The 22,958-nt window shown below is 41.2% G+C and overlaps 1 protein-coding gene across 4 annotated transcripts in view; it reads right to left on the minus strand.

The window, feature by feature from the left end:
* Positions 1-22,958, minus strand: part of mtd (TLD domain-containing protein mustard) — a 756,074-nt gene that overhangs the window by 151,668 nt on the left and 581,448 nt on the right. For all 4 annotated transcript variants that reach the window (XM_071696920.1, XM_071656180.1, XM_071656091.1 and 1 more), the window contains 2 exons: positions 7,841-8,036; positions 2,391-2,569 (listed from right to left, as the gene is read on the minus strand). In XM_071696920.1, coding sequence (XP_071553021.1) covers positions 2,391-2,569; positions 7,841-8,036 — 375 coding nt within the window. The remainder of the gene's footprint in view (positions 1-2,390; positions 2,570-7,840; positions 8,037-22,958) is intronic.

Consider the following 22,958-nt stretch of genomic DNA (forward strand, 5'->3'; position numbering starts at 1 on the left):
CCTAGTATGATAATGTTATAACACAATACTCAATCTGTGAAAGAATTAGCACCTTGAATTATATAAAAATTCATTTTTCTTTACTTTTCTTGAAGGTCTGCAAAATCCAGCCATCCATCCTTCTTTTTTTTTTTTGGGTTGTTCACAGGTTAAGTCGTTATAGACAATATTACTCTGAAGGCTTTCACATTATCTTACTGGTTTCTAATACCATCTAATATCAGTACATGCATTGTTTTTAATTCCTTCATTCTCCCTATATTGAAAGTTTAAACTTATCTCCATTGAAAAGCATGTTGTTCTCAGATGCCTACTTAAAGACTGTCTCTCTTTGCAGCCTTCCAGCTCCTTCTACTGATGTGATTTTCATACTTATTCTCATACCATCTACAAAGGATGATAAACTGTTGCTCATGTCAATGTCAGTGTTAGATATAAGAATGAGGAACAAGGTGCAAATATTCCTTAAGGGACTATGCTTTTTACCATGGAGGCACTGGACATGGCAGGATTTCCAACTATGTGCTGCGATCTGCAAGTTAAAAATATGTATATACATCTCCCAGTTTTTCCCAGTTATTCCTATCTCTTGCATTTTATGTGCTAAGACACTTTGATCATGTTTGTCAAATGCTTTTGCAAAGCATGTGTGAATCACATCAGCATTTTCTTTGCTTTCCAGAGCTTCAACAGTCCTTTCATAGTAGTCAAGCAACTGAGGGGCAAGATCTTTCTGCCCTGCAACCATAATGTCCAGGGTTATGCTGATAGTTCACTTATCTAAATTCAATCAGATTGCATCTCAGGACTATTTTAAAGATTTTAATGATGTGTGATGTTAATGCCATTGGTCAATAGTTTTTTGTAACTGCCTTGCTTCCATCTTTGTGAAGTGGGGTAATGTGGGTTAGTTTAATACTGTATGAAATGATGCTAAAATCTAGACTCTTTCTCCTACTGACACTTAGTGCATGTGCTAGAAACATTCTGCATTTATATAGCGGAGCAATGTGGGTCAATTTCATACTCTCAAGAATGATGCTAGAATCCAGACTCTCTCCTGCAGACACTTAGTACATGTGCTAAAGGTGTTTTGCACTTATGAAGAATGAGTTCCAAGAATCCAGACCAGGTACCAAGTGCATGGGCTTGCTTCCAATGGTCATCTTGAAATCTAGTGTCAAGATGGTGATATTTTCACTCATCACATTATAGTCCATCTCCATACCTCTGGGTAGCCCAGACTGAATTCAAGAGTTCACGTTGGGCACCATGTTCCACAGGTGCAACCTTGTGGGTCACGCTAGGAGTCCTGTTCCTTTCAGATTTGTCATATACCTTATGTAATATTCTTTTATCATCATTCCATGAAGAAGTATTGGGAAAAAGAAGAAAACCTGGAAAGATGTTCTTTTATTTTTCCTTCAAGTTATGAAGATTTTGCCTACCCTATGGTACCATTGTGGATCAACATTACTGTGGTAAATGTTAAACCCATGCATAAACCATCACACACACACACTGTCAGTGGAGTGGTGGGTGGCTCCACTTTCACTTCCCACTAAGGAATACTGCTTCCCCAAGGAACACTGCTATTATTTTCTGTTTTTGTTATTAGAATTCATTGTACAGTACATATGGATATCATGGTACTTTACATTTCCTGGTACATATAAACTGTAGTTTTTCATTGGTATAATGTTTGGTATTGTCTAACTAATACAAAACCCCCTTATCTTCATTCGTTATATTATGTGATTTTTGCAACCACTTTAAAAAATTTAACTACTGCATATATTGAGAGGTCTCTATAGAAATACACAAAGCATCAACACACTTTATGACCTGTGGTCCTGCACAATGGATATTGCTGGCTTCCTGAGTGCTGTGGGGACCCCTTAGAAGGAAGGAGCTCCCAAGCAGGAAAGTAGGTAAATAGGTCAGACAGAGACAGTGATGGAGGTGCACAAACAGCCCAAGCTATGCACTTTTGAGTGGCACCAAAAGGTAAGGCATTATGGGTGAAGAAGGAAACAAATAATGAATGATGCAATAGGTTAAACCCATAAAAAGATAAATTTATATGTCAGGAATATCAAATAGGCAAACAAAGAAATTCCCTGCAGATTAACAAAACTTTAAATGCTAACTCAACAAATGCTGAGGAAAGGCACTCATTCATGCAGCTTTTCCCTTCAACAACAAAATTTTGTCAATGCCAATTCTAAAGTAAATCAGTTACAATACTTTGTTATATGACTTTTCCACTCACATTCTTCCCAAAGTAAGGTATATTACATCAAAGTTAAAGATAATAAATAAACACAAACAGATGGCACTAGCTGCCTCTCCTAATCCCTATTATGAGAATTATCTTTATGCATCATCACCTGTCCATCCGTTATGTGCCGGACACTAATCTTCAAAACCTTTTCAAGACATTCACGATCCAAAGACTTTTCAATTTCCACGGAGTTGGCTGGTGTCCGTGGGTAGGTATGGGGCGACACAGGACTTCTCAGGTCACCTCGTTGATTTGGTGAAGGGGGTCGGATGTGGGTCAATGGGTCTGAAATGTTCACATAAAAAAATTATTCCTCTAATTAGAAAGACCTTTTAACTTCATAAATGTTAAGAGCATTAATGAGTAAAACATGTCCAAAGTATATCTTCATAATTATTATAATAAAAGCTAAATGAGACAAACAAGTACTCAATGTGCAATGTACATATACCATAACAGTCAAAAGAGTCAGCTTTCTTTAAGAACAGAAAACCTTAGGAGGAACAGCATTGCTGTATAAATGCCAAACTTACAGAAAAAGATCATGATTATAATGATGCCTATGATTCTAACACTTATCAATTTGAGCAGATAATTATCATCTGAAATAGTAAGTCTGTATATATCTGTATGTAATTACTCAACTATGCATTTAAACATAAAGAGGAACACATCTCAAACTTCTTTTGTAACTTTAAAATTTCTTTCTACTGCATGTGTTCAGTCTAAGACTCATCCTTATCTAGCCATCCACTATTCTAATACTAAAAAAGAATTTCTTCATTTTTTCAAACTTGCTTTTTGGTATGACTATCATAAGTCTTTCTTTGCTAATCTTACAACTATCATAAGTCTTTCTTTGCTAATCTTAAAGAATATTTATCATTTATTTTGCTTTGTCGCTGTCTCTCACGTTAGTGAGGTAGCGCAAGGAAACAGATGAAAGAATGGCCCAACCCACCCACATACACATGTATATATATATACACGTCCACACATGCAAATATACATACCTATACATCTCAACGTATACATATATATACGCACACAGACATATACATATATACACATGTACATAATTCATAGTCTGCATTTATTCATTCCCATCGCCACCTCGCCACACATGAAATAACAACCCCCTCCCCCGCATGTGTGTGAGGTAGCACAAGGAAAGAAAAACAAAGGCCCCATTTGTTCACACTCAGTCTCTAGCTGTCATGTAATAATGCACCGAAACCACAGCTCCCTTTCCACATCCAGGCTCCACACAACTTTCCATGGTTTACCCCAGACGCTTCACATGCTCTGGTTCAATCCATTGACAGCACGTCCACCCCAGTATACCACATTGTTCCAATTCACTCTATTCCTTGCACGCCTTTCACCCTCTTGAATGTTCAAGCCCCGATCACTCAAAATCTTTTTCACACCATCTTTCCACCTCCAATTTGGTCTCCCACTTCTCCTCGTTCCCTCCACCTCCGACACATATATCCTCTTGATCAATCTTTCCTCACTCATTCTCTCCATGTGCCGAAACCATCTCAAAACACCATCTTCTGCTCTCTCAACCACACTCTTTTTATTACCACACATCTCTCTTACCCTATTATTACTTACTCGATCACACCACCTCGCACCACATACTGTCCTCAAACATCTCATTTCCAGCACATCCGCCCTCCTCCGCACAACTCTATCCATAGCTCACGCCTCACAACCATATAACATTGTTGGAACCGCTATTCCTTCAAACATACCCATTTTTGCTTTCCGAGATAATGGTCTCGACTTCTACAAATTCTTCAACCCTCCCAGAATTTTCGCCCCCTCCCCCACCCTATGATTCACTTCCGCTTCCATGGTTCCATCTGCTGCCAAATCCACTCACAGATATCTAAAACACTTCACTTCCTCCAGTTTTTCTCCATTCAATTTACCTCCCAATTGACTTGACCCTCAACCCTACTGTACCTAATAACCTTGCTCTTATTCACATTTACTCTCAGCTTTCTTCTTTCACACACTTTACCAAACTCAGTCACCAGCTTCTGCAGTTTCTCACATGAATCAGCCACTAGCGCTGTATCATCAGCGAACAACAACTGACTCACTTCCCAAGCTCTCTCATCCACAACAGACTGCATACTTGCCCCTCTTTCCAAAACTCTTGCATTCACCTCCCTAACAACACCATCCATAAACAAATCATATATATAATATATATATATATATATATATATATATATATATATATATATATCTCCTCACTCATTCTCTCCATGTGCCCAAACCATTTCAAAACACCCTCTTCTGCTCTCTCAACCACGCTCTTTTTATTTCCACACATCTCTCTTACCCTTACGTTACTTACTCGATCAAACCACCTCACACCACACATTGTCCTCAAACATCTCATTTCCAGCACATCCATCCTCCTGCGCACATCTCTATCCATAGCCCACGCCTCGCAACCATACAACATTGTTGGAACCACTATTCCCTCAAACATACCCATTTTTGCTTTCCGAGATAATGTTCTCGACTTCCACACATTTTTCAAGGCTCCCAAAATTTTCGCCCCCTTCCCCACCCTATGATCCACTTCCGCTTCCATGGTTCCATCCGCTGACAGATCCACTCCCAGATATCTAAAACACTTCACTTCCTCCAGTTTTTCTCCATTCAAACTCACCTCCCAATTGACTTGACCCTCACCCCTACTGTACCTAATAACCTTGCTCTTATTCACATTTACTCTCAACTTTCTTCTTCCACACACTTTACCAAACTCAGTCACCAGCTTCTGCAGTTTCTCACATGAATCAGCCACCAGCGCTGTATCATCAGCGAACAACAACTGACTCACTTCCCAAGCTCTCTCATCCCCAACAGACTTCATACTTGCCCCTCTTTCCAGGACTCTTGCATTTACCTCCCTTCCAACCCCATCCATAAACAAATTAAACAACCATGGAGACATCACACACCCCTGCCGCAAACCTACATTCACTGAGAACCAATCACTTTCCTCTCTTCCTACACGTACACATGCCTTACATCCTCGATAAAAACTTTTCACTGCTTCTAACAACTTGCCTCCCACACCATATATTCTTAATACCTTCCACAGAGCATCTCTATCAACTCTATCATATGCCTTCTCCAGATCCATAAATGCTACATACAAATCCATTTGCTTTTCTAAGTATTTCTCACATACATTCTTCAAAGCAAACACCTGATCCACACATCCTCTACCATATATATATATATATATATATATATATATATATATATATATATATATATATATAAGTTTAAACTAAAAGGGGAGGGAGTGGGGGGGGGCTGGAAATCCTCCCCTCTCTTTTTTTTAATTTTCCAAAAGAAGGAACAGAGAAGGGGGCCAGGTGAGGATATTCCCTCAAAGGCCCAGCCCTCTGATTTTAACGCTACCTCGCTAACGCGGGAAATAGCGAATAGTTTGAAAGAAATATATATATATATATTTTTATAGTTGTCATACTTTGTCGCTGTCCCCCTCGTTGGCGAGGTAGCACAAGGAAACATACGAAAGAATGGCCCAATCCACCCACATACACATAAACATATACATACAAACATATATATATTCATTTATTTATCATACTTTGTTGCTGTCTCCCGCGTTAGTGAGGCAGCGCAAGGAAACAGACAAAAGAATGGCCCAACCCACCCACATACACATGTATATGCATACACGTCCACACACGCACATATACATACCTATATATCTCAATGTATACATATATATACACACAGAGACACATACGTATATACACACGTACACAATTCATAGTCTTCCCTTATTCATTCCCGTCGCCACCCCAACACAGATGAAATGACAACCCTCCCATGTGCGCCAGGTAGCGCTACGAAAAGACAACAAAGGCCACATTAGTTCACACTCAGTCTCTAGCTGTCATGTATAATGCACTGAACCACAGCTGAAAGTGGATGGAGAGAGATGGGTGATTATTGGTGGCTATGCACCTGGTAGCACCTCTGCAGGTACTAGAAGGCTAAGTTTAATTTCATGTTGTTCCTCTCTTTTTTTAACAAATAAAATCTGTAAGGGTGTAAGACCACTGTTTAGGGAAGGAAAACTTATGTATGTTAGAGGACCAAATCCACTACACAAAGTAACTGCTGGACCTTGTGCCTTTCTCTGGCTATCCTTTTCTCCCTGTATGGTTCATGGCTTTCCTCCAGCCTAAATATCAAAACAGATTTCTGCCTGTTTACCCCTCTCTATATTGCTCCTCTTAACTGCATAAAGACCCATCATTCTGCTACCTGCTGCAGTCTCACTATGTCTTTAACTAAATTTTGAATTTTCACTGCCACACAGCTGACTTGGATAATATTTGCCGTTCTAACTCTTATCTATTCTACTACATGCTTCCTTGATTTTCCTGCTCCTGAATGCATGCACTGCCTCCTCAATGACTCTAAATAATATTTCATTTTGCATATCTGTTTAAGGGTACTTAGGATTGTGGTCTTTTGTGATTCTAATTACACTTATACTCAGCAGATATCTTTCACCTTTATATCGTGTCTTAGCTTTAGTTAGTCCTTTCCTACATGTATCCACATGCTGAGCAAATCCCCCAGTTTTTTATGTTTTACTGTCTTGCTCCAGCATAGTTTCATTATTCTATTCACATCTATATGTTTTAAGCATCATTACTGTCCCTAGCAGATTTCCAGATTCTTCAATCTGCCCTGTAGATCCCCCCCTCTACGGCTCTCCTGCACTTTTTGTGGTCCCTAGCAATAATGTCAAACATTCTTTACCTCATCCTCCAGCTGGTACATTCTAAGAAGCTTGTTTACCTTATTCATAAAATAGGAGCTATCAGTTGTCATGTATCTCATTACCCTTCACTTTCCATCATCTTGCTTTTCAATATTCTAACATGTTTAATTAATGTCTGACTTGTAGATGGCTAAAAATAATTCAGATGGTTGATTTCTTTACCAGCAAATATGGTCAATGATGCTCAATGGCATCAATTTACATCACATTCAGCAATGTTGCTTTATTTTGCATCTGATTTACTCTTTCTCCTGAAACTTTAATTGCTCCAAAAGCTATCCAAGGCCCCTGGGTATTCCCTTCCTCTCTAACCTGCAAGAGGTATGTAATTAATTCTGCAGGAATAAACATGCCTCTGTATCAGATTTGCCAACTGCTCTGGAGTTTTGATAATATCCACATAATCAATGATTCTTTCAAATATATCAAACTTACTTTCTCCCACTCTTGCCTCAGAAATATCTTTACTGTACTTTGTTAAGAATGTCATGAACAGTAACACCCTGTTCCTGTAAAGGATTTTTGAGTTTATCATGTTTTAATTCTGTGGTACCTGCAGTTATGAGGCACCAGTTGAACTGCAGGATACCAGATAAGACTAACAGCAACACCTTTCTCTCTCCCTTTATATTTTTTTCTTTCTTGTCTTCCTTTCATCATTACAAAATCTCTTTTCATTAATCTTTTCTCACCTTGTCCATTGCTCTCCTCAATAGAGTCCTGGTGTCCTTCACTGGCCTTGTCATCTAGAGAAGTTAACTTGTCTGGGACGGCGATGACTTGCCCAGGGTAGACATAACGTGTGGAGAGCTTATTCAGCTTAGTCAGTTCAGAGGGTGTTGTGTCAAACCTTGCAGCTATGCTTGTCAAAGTGTCATTTGCCGATACCTGCAAGAAGGATAAAAACTTGTCTTACATCAGGAAAAGGCATCTGTCTTAAGGAAGCAGATACGAGTGTAGCATCAAGAGCAGGTACCTGTTTTAAGAAAACAGGTACTAATGCTAACCACTGAAGTGATCCTTGGAAACATGACTGATCATATGTTAGCATATATACCCTATCTGTCATGCTCAAGGATTCATTCAGAAACTTTTCTTGGAAAACCATAAGACTGGTCACTCTTGCCATCAATCATGTTTCCCTAATCTCTCATGTGATGAATCTCTGAAACAAAAATGGTGAAATGAGATAAATTTGTTACTTAATTGTAGGTCATTAGAAATATCTAAGCTTCCTACTGACATCAGAGTTAACCAATCTAACTTAACCTTCATGCAATGAACTTTGAAGGTAGTGCCTCTATATATTCTGTCTTGTGAACAATATGTTTCCAAAAATGTCTGGTATGTCTACTTTTCTGACATTACTTTTTGTGACATCCAACAATCCTTGAGAAACAAAGTCATGATAATGACCGAGACTCCTACAAATTTACATTCTGAAGGTTGAATAAAAAAAAAATATCTATTTATGCATTGTAAGCCAGATAAGATTACCCACGGCTGGGTTCTTTATTCTTTCTCATTAAAGTTAGCCAAGGAATGAAAATGCATCCTAATTTGATTAGATTATTCAGACTGAAAAAGTCTTTTATAAATTTCACAATAAAATCTAGTATCCTGATGACTAACTGCTATTCTTAAAAATAAGAAAAAAAATTAAGAGAGATTTACAAATTCATTATTTCATTAATGAAAACAAGACATCACGACCTTAGTTTGATTTGTTCCTTAGATGAACTCACATTAACTTTCATTATTAGCCACCATGGCCTTGTAAAGTAAATGAATATGACCAATTAGTTGCTATCTGTACATCATAAACAAATTTGCAATAGGCATTTGGTGCAACAGTGGTGATACTAGCTCAGCTGGCTTCAAACCAGACATCACATTCACAATACTGGACTGCAATATGGGTCAAAGTCTAATTTTCAGCTGAAAATCAACTGTTTTTGTCAATGCTAGTCAATAATAACTAGAGGTTTGATTATATTAACTAGTATGTGGATGTCCATTCATTTTACCCTTAAATTTCAGTTAATTACCATGACCATGTCTGATTATAATCTAACTTCATTTAGCCAAGTTAAAGACTGGAAATAGAAGATGACAATGGGGGGAAAAGCGAGTGACTGGATATACTTCCCCATTCCTGTACTTCTTTCCAACAGAAAGAGCAAAGCAAGGAGACAAGCAAGGATCTTTACCTCTAAGGCTCAGTGATCCATTCTTGATGCTACTTTCTCACAGTAGAAATCATAAACACATAAAAAAAGAGATATATATCATAAAGAGACACATGCATAATCACCAATGGAAAGAGAAAATAAAAATGGTGAGTACTTTCATCTAAAACATCCTTGGACACTATACATCCTCAGGCACTATATATATAATCATTGAGGTTTTCAGAAAAGGAGAGAATATTGGGGAAAAGAGAGTGGCACGAGTAAGTGAGCTTGGAAAGGAGACTTGTGTGAGGAAGTATCAAGAGAGATTGAGTGCAGAATGGCAAAAGGCGAGAGCAAATGATGTAAGAGGAGTGATGGCTTGCGAAAAAGATGCATGTGGCATGAGAAAGGTGGGAGGTGGGCAGGTTAGAAAGGGTAGCGAGTGCTGAGATGATGTTAGTGAAAGAGAAGAGAGAGAGGCGTTTGGATGATTTTTGCAGGGAAGTAGTGCAAATGACTAGATGTATACAAGAAAGTGGCAGGAGGTCAAGAGAAAGGTGCAACAGGTGAAAAAAAGAGTGCAAATGAGAGTTGGGGTGAGAGTGTATCATCTAATTTTAGGAAAAATAAAAAGATGTTTTGCAAGGAGGTAAATAAAGTGCGTAACACAAGAGAACAAATGGGAACATGGGTGAAGGGGTCAAATGGGGAGGTAATAACAAGTAGTGGTGAAGTGAGGAGATGGAGTGAGTATTTTGGAGGTTTGTTGAATGTGTTTGATGAAAGAGTGGCAGATATAGGGTGTTTAGGTTGGGGTGGTGTGCAAAATGAGAGGATCAGGGAGAATAGTTTGGTAAACAGAGAAGAGGTAGTGAAAGCTTTGCATAAGATGAAAGCCAACAAGGTGGTGGGTTTGGATGGTATTGCAGTGGAATATGGATCACAGTGAAGTGCCTGAAGATTGGCGGAATGCATGCATGTATTTCATGTGTGGCAGGGTGGCGATGGGAATGGATGAAGGCTGCAAGTGTGAATATGTGCATATGTATACATGTATTTGTCATGCTGAAATGAATATGTATGCATGTGCATGTGTGAGCATTTATGTATATACATGTGTATGTGGGTGGGTTGGGCCATTCTTCGTCTGTTTTCTTGTGCTAACACGGGAAATGGCAATTAAGTATAATAAATAAATATCTTTCTTATACACATTCGCCATTTCCAGCATTTGTGAGAAAACGTTACAAACACAGGACTGAGCCTTAAAGAGAAAATCTTCATTTGGCCCCCTTCTCTTTTCCCTCTTTTGGTAAAGTAAAAACTGGAGGGGAGGATTTCCAGCCCCCTGCTCCCTCCCCTTTTAGTCGCCTTCTACAACACGCAGGGAATACGTGGAAAGTAATCTTTCTCCCTTATCCCCAGGGATAATATATGGTTGCGAGGCATGCGCTATAGATAGAGTTGTGTGGTGGAGGGTGGATGTGCTGGAAATGAGATGTTTGAGGACAATATGTGGTGTGAGGTGGTTTGATCGAGTAAGTAATGAAAGGGTAAGAGAGATATGTGGAAATAAAGAGAGTGGTTGAGAGAGCAGAAGAGGGTGTTTTGATATGGTTTGGTCACATGGAGAGAACGAGTGAGGAAAAATTGACTAAGAGGATATGTGTGTCAGAGGTGGAGGGAATGAGAAGTGGGAGACCAAATTGGAGGTGGAAAGATGGAGTGAAAAAGATTTTGAGTGATCAGGGCCTGAGCATGCAGGAGGGTGAAAGGCATGCAAGGAATAGAGTGGATTGGAACGATGTGGTATATCGGGGTCGACGTGCTGTCAATGGATTGAACCAGGGCATGTGAAGCATCTAGGGTAAACCATGGAAAGTTCTGAGGGGCCTGGATGTGGAAAGGGAGCTGTGGTTTCGGTGCATTATACATGACAGCTAGAGACTGAGTGTGAACGAATGTGGCCTTTTTTGTCTTTTCCTAGCGCTTCCTTGTGCACATGCGGGGGGAGGGGTTTGTTATTTCATGTGTGGCGGGGTGGCGATGGGAATGAATAAAGGCAGACAGTATGAATCATGTACATGTGTATATATGTATATGTCTGTGTGTGTATATATATGTGTGCATTGAGATGTGTAGGTATGTATATTTGCGTGTGTGGACGTGTATGTATATACATGTGTATGGGGGTGGGTTGGGCCATTTCTTTCGTCTGTTTCCTTGCGCTACCTCGCAAACGCGGGAGACAGTGACAAAGCAAAATAAATAAATATATATAATATAGCAATACCCTACAACCTATCAAATAATCATGATCACACAACAGGGCTCATAACCATAATGTAACATGATACGTCCACTTATATCCAAAAAAGTGTGTGGTTAAGGAATACTCAATTTGCCACATATTGCGAGGTCTGGACATGCGAAATCTGTAAGGTGTACAAGAGTGACCAATGCTTACATTGTAACCGATGATGACCTCCTCTCGTCCAGCCTGGTAGTAGGCTGAGGCCAGAGAGGCCAGGGAGGACAGGCTGAAATTGCCCAGCGGTGACCTGGCGAAGGTCAGAGGTATCAAGAGGGAGTTAAGGGTCCAGGATGCCGTGGTATGTACATCCCCTGGAGCAGCAAGCCCCGGTGTGAGGTCCCTGGCTGGTTGAGGCCTGCTGGCCTCAACTTCATACCTATCTTCCTGATGTTCCATTACAGATAGATCCTCACCACAATGATGCTGGTTGGTGCTTCCCTCACTCTAACACCTCTGGACATGACAATCGTCCAGGAGTGATCCCTGCTGCCTTCCCTCCATGCACCAGTACAATCACTATGTCCTTCTGCTTCTCATGTTCTGAATCTGCCAGGGATAGCCTACAAACCTGTTACAGTCTCTGTTTGTTGTCAACAACTAACACACACTTATGCTGCCAACAGAGTTAGCATGAGATCTTCTACAAGTCATCTCTCGAGTCCTTCACAACAAGAGCACCAGTGCTGCTCCCTTACAATACTGGTACCTTTCACCTTGTACTTTACAGATTTCTGCCCTGAAACAAAATTAAAAAGCAAAAGATCTAATGGGGGTCTGGGCAGTGTTGTGCCTGCCTACTACCCTAACAAACCCAAGTGACACTTTATAACTCTTCTGTCTAACTTCCTAAGCATGACAGTATGACCCATAAGCAAGAAGGCAAGTCACATATACCATTTTGCTTAAGAATTTACAACGTGAGTGTTATGATGGAGGGGGTGGCAGGTTGGAGTGGGCTTGTCAGAGCCTAGAAGATGCTGGCATGCTACTGTAAACCTTGACAGAGGCATTACAACTCATACCTTCATCTACACCACCACTCTGCCTGTCACCATAAAGACATTTCCTTAGAAAAAAATTTAAATGCACCAGAAAGACACTCAATTCCTTCTTAAGATCAAGAAAATACATATGACCTGGCAATCACAAGCCCATGAACAGAAACCTATAAAGCTACTACTTAGTCACACAACATATGACCCACTGACAAGAACCAACATTATCATCATAAAGGAAATAAGAGGGAGTGTCTGTGCTCAGTCATTATACCCAAAGCAAGTTAATGCCCAGCTGCACCACACCAAAAGCCACACTCCATTCTCTCCTCGCCTCTCATTCTACTCCTATATATATCACCCCTCCTTATAAAATGATGCACTTCCCACATTGAAAATCCCTTCAGCGACCAACACTCCCTTCAAGGGACACCAATACTCCCCTCAAAGATTAGTCTCCTTGGGACACTCACACTCCCCTAAAAGATACTTTTACTCTGCTAAAGACACTAATACTAACCTTAATGATACCTACATACCCCTCTAGAGTACATACTATCTCCTTTGACAAACGTACACTCCTTCAAGGGCACCCATCCTCCCTTCAGGGACACCCATACTCCTCTTAAGGACACCTATTCCCCACATAGCACACATATTCCCATAAGAGGCACCTATACTCCCCTCAGGAAAACCCACTTTCTCCTCAGAGATACTCACACTCTCCTTGGGGACATCTTCACTCCTTTCAGGTATAAATAAACTACACTCAGGGAACCCACACTCCCCTTATGGACACCCATACTTCTCTTATGAATACGTTCATTCCTCTCAGGAACACCCATACTCTGCTAGGGACACATGCACTCCCTTCAGGATATTTTCACTTGCCAAATACACACCAATCTCACCTCACATAAACCCAGCTCCTTTCATCTGTACCCATGCTCTACATACACCCTCTCACCTTGACTCTTCCTTGTATACTCTTCTCAACCAGTTGAGTCATGTCTGCATTCGCATCCATATAATCCCTGAATGGTTGAGTTTTAGCTCTACATCAACACACACACACACCCCTTTGTGATAGAGAGCTTATCCCTAACACCCAAAAGAAACAATTTCAACCAGCAGTTGAAGCTTATGTATGCTTCATCCTACAAAATACCATAAACTACAAAACATATACATGTCACCTGGGTGTAAAGGTTAATCTATGTATGGACATCCACAGTGGCCAAGTGCCAGTGTCCCAACTGTACAGATGTGTTAGTAACAAGGACAGTTAATCATGTTATGTAATATCGAGGCATCCACTACCAACAAATAATATGATTATTCCCCTTTTACATGCAACTCAACAATGTATTGTAACTGTCTGTACAAAGGGGAGAGAGATTTCTACACTTGTAGGACTCCATATCTTGAAATTTCCCAATACGAAGCTTTTTTTTAACATTTGTATAAAGCTAGCATTCACTGTTTCAGTACTTAGTCTTACCCAACCATCCTAAAGCACCACACTAAAATAGCAACTTTTTTATTTCCTTTTGAACAAGCCAGTCTTCTTGTTTCTTTTTATGCTGTCTGATTATTACCGTCAATGTATCTCACAAAGAACTGTTCATTTTTGACATCATCCAGCTGACTTAGAAACTTAAAAGGCTGTAATCAGGTCATCCCTATCTCTTCTCTCTGACAAGTAGGGCAAATATGTAGCCCTCAACCTTCTTTTACTGTATGTCAGCTCTCTTAAATCAGGTACCATCTTAGCTGCCATTCTCTGAACTCTCAGTAAAATCTGTTTCTTTGGTTCAGTGACCAGACTTGAGAAGCATAATTCTACTTTGGTCTAGTATATATTGTGAATAGCTTAACCTTGCACTTATATGCAATTCTGATATTTGTTAGCTGGCAAACTGCCTCCATAACAATTCTCCAGATGCCGATCTCTAGTGGCAGGTTAAGTACAATATCGATCCTATACCTCTTTCACACACAGATTCCTGTGGCATATCTTCTGCTTGGTAATATTTGAGCCAAGGCCTTCTTTCACAGCATGTTATCTCATCACTTAGCATTTGGCTAAAATCTTAATAATCATTTATCAAACCATACTCAAAATTTGTCAACGTCCCCTTCCAAACAAATGCAACTATCTTTATACAGTAATTTACTTCTCTTATGATCCTGGGACCAACTGCAAACATGTTCAGGTAAGAGCTTAATCCATAATCTAAGTTATTTACATATACCAAGAAGAACAGTGTGCTCAAGACTGACCCTTGCAGTACACCACTGCTGACCCCAGCCCATTTAGAAAATAATCCTAAAACCTGTGTCCTTTTTATTTCTTCCACTAAGGTAATCTTCAACACATTCAAGAAGTCTCCCATTATTCCTGCCTGCAAATCTAGCTTCCCAATGAACCTCCAATGTTGAAAAGTATTAAAGGGTTTCTGGCATTCCTGGAATACTGGTTACCCATCTACCTCTGACTGCGACTTAGCTCACTCTGTCTTGTTACTTCATATTTGTAATGCATGAACTTTCTCTTAATCTGCGTTATCTTCCTGTTTCGTAGTCTATCCTTAGCAAGAAATTGTCTATTTGCTTCCTGATTTGCTATCTTTTCTCATATTTTGCAGATAAGACTAATTATGTAAACTGGACAGTAACTCAGAACAATTTATGTGGTCACCTTTCTTTAATACAGGCATGACATTTGCTCTCTTCCAAACCTTTAAAACAATGCCTTCCTCAAGTGGCCTGTTGGACAAAGTTCTAAAATGTTTATAAAATGTTTCTGCATATTCCTTTAGCACAGGGTTCTTAACCTTTTTACGTATCTGGACACCATAGACACACCCACTGTATCTGTGGACCACCTTCAGCATATATCCAATATTATATCAGGTCTGAAATTACAATCAAGAACAAATAACACTTGACTACAGATAGTAATGATGGAAAAATTTATCTATTTATTTAATATGCACTTATCTATATTTCTTATCCTTCTGTGGACCACTGAGAAGTGGTTTACGGACCACAGGTTAAGATCCCATGCTTTGGCATATAGGCAGAGACTTCATCAGAACCATAGCCTGACATGGGTCAAGGTGTTTGAACAGCCTTGTTGTCTTTTCCATCAATTTCAATTCCTTACAAGTCTTTTCCAATCTAGTCTTGAAGTAATATTGTTTCCCCTATGAAAACACTTTTCAAATCATTGTTTAGCACCTCATATTTTTTCATCATCCTTTGAATTCCTTTGCCTGATTAGCTGCTCTCTTTAACCATTACTTTGCTTCTGATGAACACATGAAGTTTTGCATTGTCCACAATATTCTTTTTTTTTTCAGACTTCCTCTGCTCCTCCTTCTATAACATGCAATACACATTTCTTACTCTCATACCTTTCAAATGCTGGCTGGCTACAGTGTTATCTTTATCTCCACAGTACAACTGTAATCTCTTTTGTTTTATGGCATTCTCTAACGAACTATGAAATGCTCTTTTTTCAACTTTCTCCACTATTTACTTCTAAATTATATCCATGTTCTGATTTCTTCATTACTAAATTCATGGAAACTGTGGGTGCAATAACTACCTTTTTGTAATTATCTATTTGTATTGTTCAAGGAGGGACTTTTACATTTGTGTGGCCCCATTCCCGGGACATTCTTCATCATGCAACCTATTATGCTTCTGTATACTGTCTGCGCTGACCACATCCTCTTTCAAGTTTATTCCATTCACCTACCAGTCTTATGCTATAAACATACTTCTTTACATCTTTCATGAAAGTTTCTTGCTAAATTTCTTCTCTCTTCCATAGTGGACAAAATTAAGGCCTCTAGCCTTTCCCTTTAGCTCAGCTTTTTTTTCCTCCTCCAGTCACAGACTAAAGTCCACATCAAAGTTGGATCTTAACTGAAATATAAAGAGACTTATGAATTAAAAAAAGAAACAAGGGGAAAGTACATATGAATTCTGGAGGAAGTGGCAAACCTCCTTCTAAAAAAAGCCTGTAGACAGTAGAGAGTTCCAAAGATTCAAGGTGAAGAGAAAGAAGCAGTTATAAAAGTGGCCCAACTCGAGTTGTCAATGGCCAACTAGTAATCATAGTATGCAGCACCTTTCCTAGTTTTGTGTTGTGGGAGTACACAAGCAGCCAGCTTTCAGGAACACATGATCAATGTAATTACCCGAAGAAGATGGAAAGTGAACCAACATTGCAGCATAAGGTAAGTGGGTCAAGTTTTAGAGTTATCCTGGGAGAGTTAATAAGTTGGACTGCTAACAACCCAACTCTGTTAAGGATGCAAAATTAGAACCACCCAGACATGCAAACATTACTCCATAAAAGAATGGATCAAAGAAAAGAAATGTTGACATCTACACTGGACTCCCAGTTTCTGAGAGACAGAATTAGCAGTTTCTGCAATGTGGGGTTTTCTAAGTGTGGATATTACAGTAATACCAAGTATGTTCACCGAGTCAAGAGGTGGAATAAAAGAACCATCAGAGGAAAGAGATACAATCTTTGTTGCCCTCCTCTATACCTTCTCTACTTGTTCTCTGTGCTTCTTTAACTGCAGTAAACAAACCAAAGATGCATATTTAGTTTAGAACTAATGTAGGACGTTTACAGCTTGCTATATCTTTCCTTATTCAAACACTTGAATGCTATATTCTTGTAGACAGTTCTCCTAATGTAGTGTATCTACTCTCAGCTCCCTGTCACACAGAGATTCCTTCAACTTATTTCATTTCCTGCTACAGAATATTCACATCAAAACCTTCTTCCACTGTAACCTATCCTCATTACTTTGCATTCCTATGTGATGAATTCCATCAACTACATACCAGATCGATTTTGCAGCTTGTCATTGGATGCCATGTTCCTCACTTTTCACCACTTTCATGCCTGCATTATCTACAAACATATACAGAAATTCACGAGCTACATTTTTCTTGACTGACCCATTCACAGTGTCACCAGTTGGTAAACTTTACATAGCACAGTATTATCATGCTCGTAATCAAAAGTCACTTGCTCAACAAAGTTTGCCACTCAAACATCTTTTGTTATAATAGAAAAGATATTCTCAAACATCTTTAGTTATAATAGATAAGATATTCTCAAACATCTTTAGAAACATCTTTAGCTATTACAGATAAGATATTTAAAGCCAAGTCTGTCACATACAAATGTACCAAAAGACATGGATATAAGCCAAAAAGCTTTGATCTACATCAATAAATCTAAGTTCCTGTGCTACACATTTGTACCTATACATCTGTATGTAAGCAGCTGTGCTTCACATCTGAGATCACACTAGTGTATGTTCTATATACATAGTGAGTATGTTCGTGCCAGATGGCATCCTCAGTAAACTTATTGTGCTTGGCCTAAGCATGTTGTCAACAGGTTATAACATGGGGATCAATGAGCTCTAACATAGGAGTCAATGGGCCCTGACACAGTCGGTAGGCCCTCAAATGGCCCTAACATGGTTTAAGTGAGTGTCATGGGCTCAAACATGTGAACAGGACAGAGGACCAAAACACAGTGTCAACAGGCCCCAACACTGGGAAAGTGGGCCCCAACACAGGCTTACTGCCTAACATATCTGCCAAGGTGTGGAATCCAATGGGAACAGGTATGGGGATGACCACCATAATTGTGGTGGTGACCAACACAATTGTGGACCACTAAAGGTGTGAGGATGGTCAACATACATAAAGGGAGGGCTACAGTGTATGAGGAGGACCACACCCTATGAGGAGAACCATCAAAAGTGTGAGGCTGGCCATATCATGTGTGAGGATGGTCAGCACAGGTGTAATGATGGCTATCACATGAAGGGGAAAGGTTACCATAGGTGTGGGAAAGGTCTCCACATGTGTGGGGAAAGCCAACACGTGTGGAAAAGACCACCATACATGTGGGGATGGCCATCACATGAAGATGGCTATCACACCACAACCACACACGTGTGGGGATGGTCACCAGACATTTGGGAGTGGCCACTATGTGTGGGGAGGGCCATCTGAGGTGTAAGGATGGCCACCACATCTATGGGAAAGATTACCACAGGTGGGAGAAAGGTCACCACATGTATGGGGAAGACCTCCACATTAGTGGGGACAACCTCACATGCATGGGAAGAACAATCACATATGTAGACATGGCAACCACCACGTATTGGGATAGCCACCACAAGTGTGAATTGGATTGGATTATTTAAGCTTATCAGCCAAACACTGGAGCTTCTCAGGCTATTCAGTGCTCTCACCACATGCGTGGAGATGGCCATCACACGATATGGGGATAGCCACCAAACATGCAAGGAGGACCAGCACATGAGTGGGGAGGATCAGCACACATGTGGGGATGGTCAACAAACATTTGGGAATGGCCACCATATGTGGTGAGGGCCTTCACACGAGTGGATGGCCACTACACGTTTGGGGAGGACCATCACATGTGGAAATGGCCACCATATGTGAGGAAAAACAACATGCGTGGAGATGGCCTATATGCATGGGGTGGGCCACCATATGTGTGGGGAAGGCCACTACACGTGGGATAGCCATCACACATGTCAATGTGGCCACCATACGAGGGAAAACCAACACAAGTGTGGGAATGGCCACCAAACACGTGGAGGGGACCACTACACATGCTTGGAGGACCCCAATGCATGTGGGAAGGACCAACCTACATGTGGAAAGGACCACCACAAATGTGAGGAGGACCAACATGCACGTGGGGATGGCATCATTGTGAGTGTGAGGAAAGACCCGACAAAACAACCTAAAGTATAGTTCGGGGGAGCTAGGACACCTAGAGGGGGCCAGGAAACACGTAAAGAGAGCCAGGGAATATTGAGGAAGCCGGGACATATGAAGGGAGAACCAGAAGACGTGAGGGAGAAACAAGACATATGGAGAGAGAGAGCGAGAGAGAGAGAGAGAGAGAGAGAGAGAGAGAGAGAGAGAGAGAGAGAGAGAGAGAGAGAGAGAGAGAGAGTGAGTGAGTTAGGAGACATGGATAAGAGCAAGGCACATGGACGGAGAACCAGAGAGCTGTAGGGATAGCAAGAACACATAGGGAGGAGTGAAATACACAAGAGGGAGAATAAGACAGATGTACAGCCAGAGACATAAGGAGAGCCAGGAGACACAAAGGAGAGATAGGAAAAACGTGAGAGGGCTAGACCAACAAGAGGGAATAGCAGGAGACATAAGGATAAACCAGACACATGGAGGGAAGGGGAAGACAGAACCAGGATAACACAGAGAAAGAGAGTAGACACATAAAGGGAGACAAGACAGTGGACACATGAATGGAGAGAGAGATCATATGGACGGACATACATAACAGAGAAGAGACCCAAGACACATAAGGGAGAGCCACGACTCATATAAGGAGACAGGACGCAGAGGGAGAGACAAGACAATAAAAGGGAGAATAAGATGCAGAGCATATTGAGGGAGAGCCAGAACACACAGTGGAAGAAAGAACACACAAAGGGAGACAGGACAAATAAAGGGAAAGATAGGATGCATGGAGGAAGAGACAGGGAACACAGGGGAGATCCAAGACACATGTAGGTTCTTGGAGAGAGATCGAGACACGAAGAAAGAGTCAGAAGACGTGAGGAGAGCCGGGATGAATGAGAAAGAGCCAGACAGATGGAGGGAGTGCTAGGGGATGTGGGATACAGCTAGGAGACGCGGGGTAGAACTATGAGACGCGGGGTAGAGCTAGGAGACGTGGGGAAGAACTAGGAGATGCAGGGTAGAGCTAGGAGACGTGGGAAAGAGCTACGTCACAGAGGAGAGCCGGGAGACGAGAGGGAGACTCAAACACTTGGGAGGGAGTGCCAAAATACGTGTGGGGAAAGCTCGGCATAGATAGAACCAAACACATGCAGGGAGAGCGAAAAGAGGTGAAGTAGGGCAAGGCATATGAAGGGAGATCCAGGAGAGAGGGAGAGTTAGATATGTTTCTGGAGAGCGGGTCAATGGAGGGGAGAAGCAGTAGACATGAAGGAAGAGCCAGACACAAGGAGGGGAGAGGCAGTAGATATGATGGGAGAGCAGGTCACATGGAGGGGAGATGAACAGACGGCCAGACACAAGGAGTGGAGAGACATGGATGGAGAGGCTGCAGACATGAAAGAAGAGCCAAACACATGGAGGGAAAGGCAGGAGACATGAGAGAAAGCCAGATAAATGGAGGTGAGAGGCAGTGGACAAAAGGGAGAGCCAGGAGACATTAAGGAGTAGTCACGGACGAAGAGGAGAAACAGACAGTAAATATGCAGGAAGGGCCAGACACATTAAGGGACAGGCATCAGAAATATGAAGGGAGAGCCTGAGGCACAGTGAGAGAGACAGCAGACATAATGGGAGAGCTAAAGACATGATGAGAAAGGCCGCAGACATGATGGGAGAGCCAGACACGGTGAAAAAGGCAGCAGACATTATGGAAGAACCAGAGACATGGTGAGAAAGGCTGTAGACACGATAGGAGAGCCTAAGACAGGATTAGAAAGGCAATAGACATGATTGGAGAGCCAGAGACACGGTGAGAGAGGCATTAAGCATGATTGGAGAGCCAGAGACACTGTGAGAAGGGCTGTAAACATGATGGGAGAACCAGAGACACGGTGAGAGAGGCAGTAAGCATAACAGGAGAGCCAGGGACAAGGTGAGAAAGGCAGAAGACATGATGGGAGAGCCTAAGACAGGATGAGAAAGGCAGTAGACATGATTGGAGAGCCAGAGACAGGGTGACAGAGGCAGTAAGCATGATAAGAGAACCTGAGACAAGGTGAGAAAGGCAGAAGACATGATTGGAGAGCCTGAGACATAGAGAGATATGCAGTAAGCATGATAGGAGAGCCAGAGACATGGTGAGAGAGGCAGTAGACTTAATGGGAAAGCCAGAGACATGGTGAGAGAGGCAACAGACACGATGAGAGAGCCAGAGACATGGTGCGAGGCAGCAGACATGAACAGAGTCAGTAGACATTATGAGATATGGTGAGAGAAGTCTGAAGACATGAGAGAAGTGCCAGATACATGGAAGGTAAGGCAGTTGACGTAAAGGAAGAGCCAGACACGTTGAGAGAGAAAGAAGACATGAGAGAATCAGAGACATTGAGGGGAGAGGAAGTAAACATGAAGAAAGAACCGAAGACATGGAGAGAGGGCCAGACACATGGAGAGGAAAGAGAGTAGTCAAGAAAGAAGAGCTAAACATATTAAGTTATATGTTTCCACACCGAACATTACTGAGACCAAGTCTCTAGAACCCCACCTTGACAACACATCTCATTACGATAACGAAATTAAAATGATAAAAGATAAGGATACCAATCTTAAGTTTCTCCTTCTACTGAGTTAACAGTGTCGGCAAACAGGTCACAGTGTTGGCAGGCAGGCCACGGCGTAGGCAAGTACACCAAAGTGCAGGCACGCAGGCCACAGTGTAGGCATGCACACCTAAATGCAGGGAGGCAGACCACAGCGCAGTCAGTCAGACCAAAATGTAGGCAGGCAAGCAGGCTACCGTGTAGGCAGGTAGACAACAAAGTAAACAAGCGAGCTACAGCGTAAGCAAGCAAGCCACAGTGTTGGCAAGCAGATCAATGTAGACAGGAAGGTCACACTGTAAGTAGATCAGAGTGTAAGCAAACAGGCTAGATAATAGGAGAGCACACCAGAGTGTAGGCAGGCATGCCAAAGTGGAGGCAGGAAGACCACAAAAGCAAGCAAGCAGACCACAGTGTTGGCAGGCAGGCAGACTACCACAGGACATCAAACCAATGTGTCAGGCTGCTTATTTTCTTTTCCAAATATAAACAAACCCAGGCGCAGTGTAAAGATTTTCCAACAATATCTAGTTTTATATACTAGATGTTTCTTTTCTGATAATTCTCCACGCTTGACACGAACGTATGCAATGAAATCAGACATTTCAATTAAAAATTCGTACAACGCGAGGGTCTTTGGATCTCTTAAATGTAACATACCTATTTGTCAGTTGTATACAAACAAAGCATTTCAGTAATGAGTGAACACTGGGGACATGGCTAGAGTCGGGTAGAGGCTATATAAACATCTCATGTTTATATAAATCAATGGCATGGTGAATTTTAAATGTCGGGATATCTTCATAGATATTACCATCACTAAAATAATAACAAAGTTCTCGAAACAGTAAACCACAATAACGCTTCTTTAGCCTAAAATGACCATAGCAAATAATGCTACAGCTACTTGATCATAGTACATAATGCTACAG

This window comes from Panulirus ornatus, chromosome 1, assembly GCF_036320965.1.
Source record: "Panulirus ornatus isolate Po-2019 chromosome 1, ASM3632096v1, whole genome shotgun sequence".
Taxonomy (NCBI): Eukaryota; Metazoa; Arthropoda; class Malacostraca; order Decapoda; family Palinuridae; genus Panulirus; species Panulirus ornatus.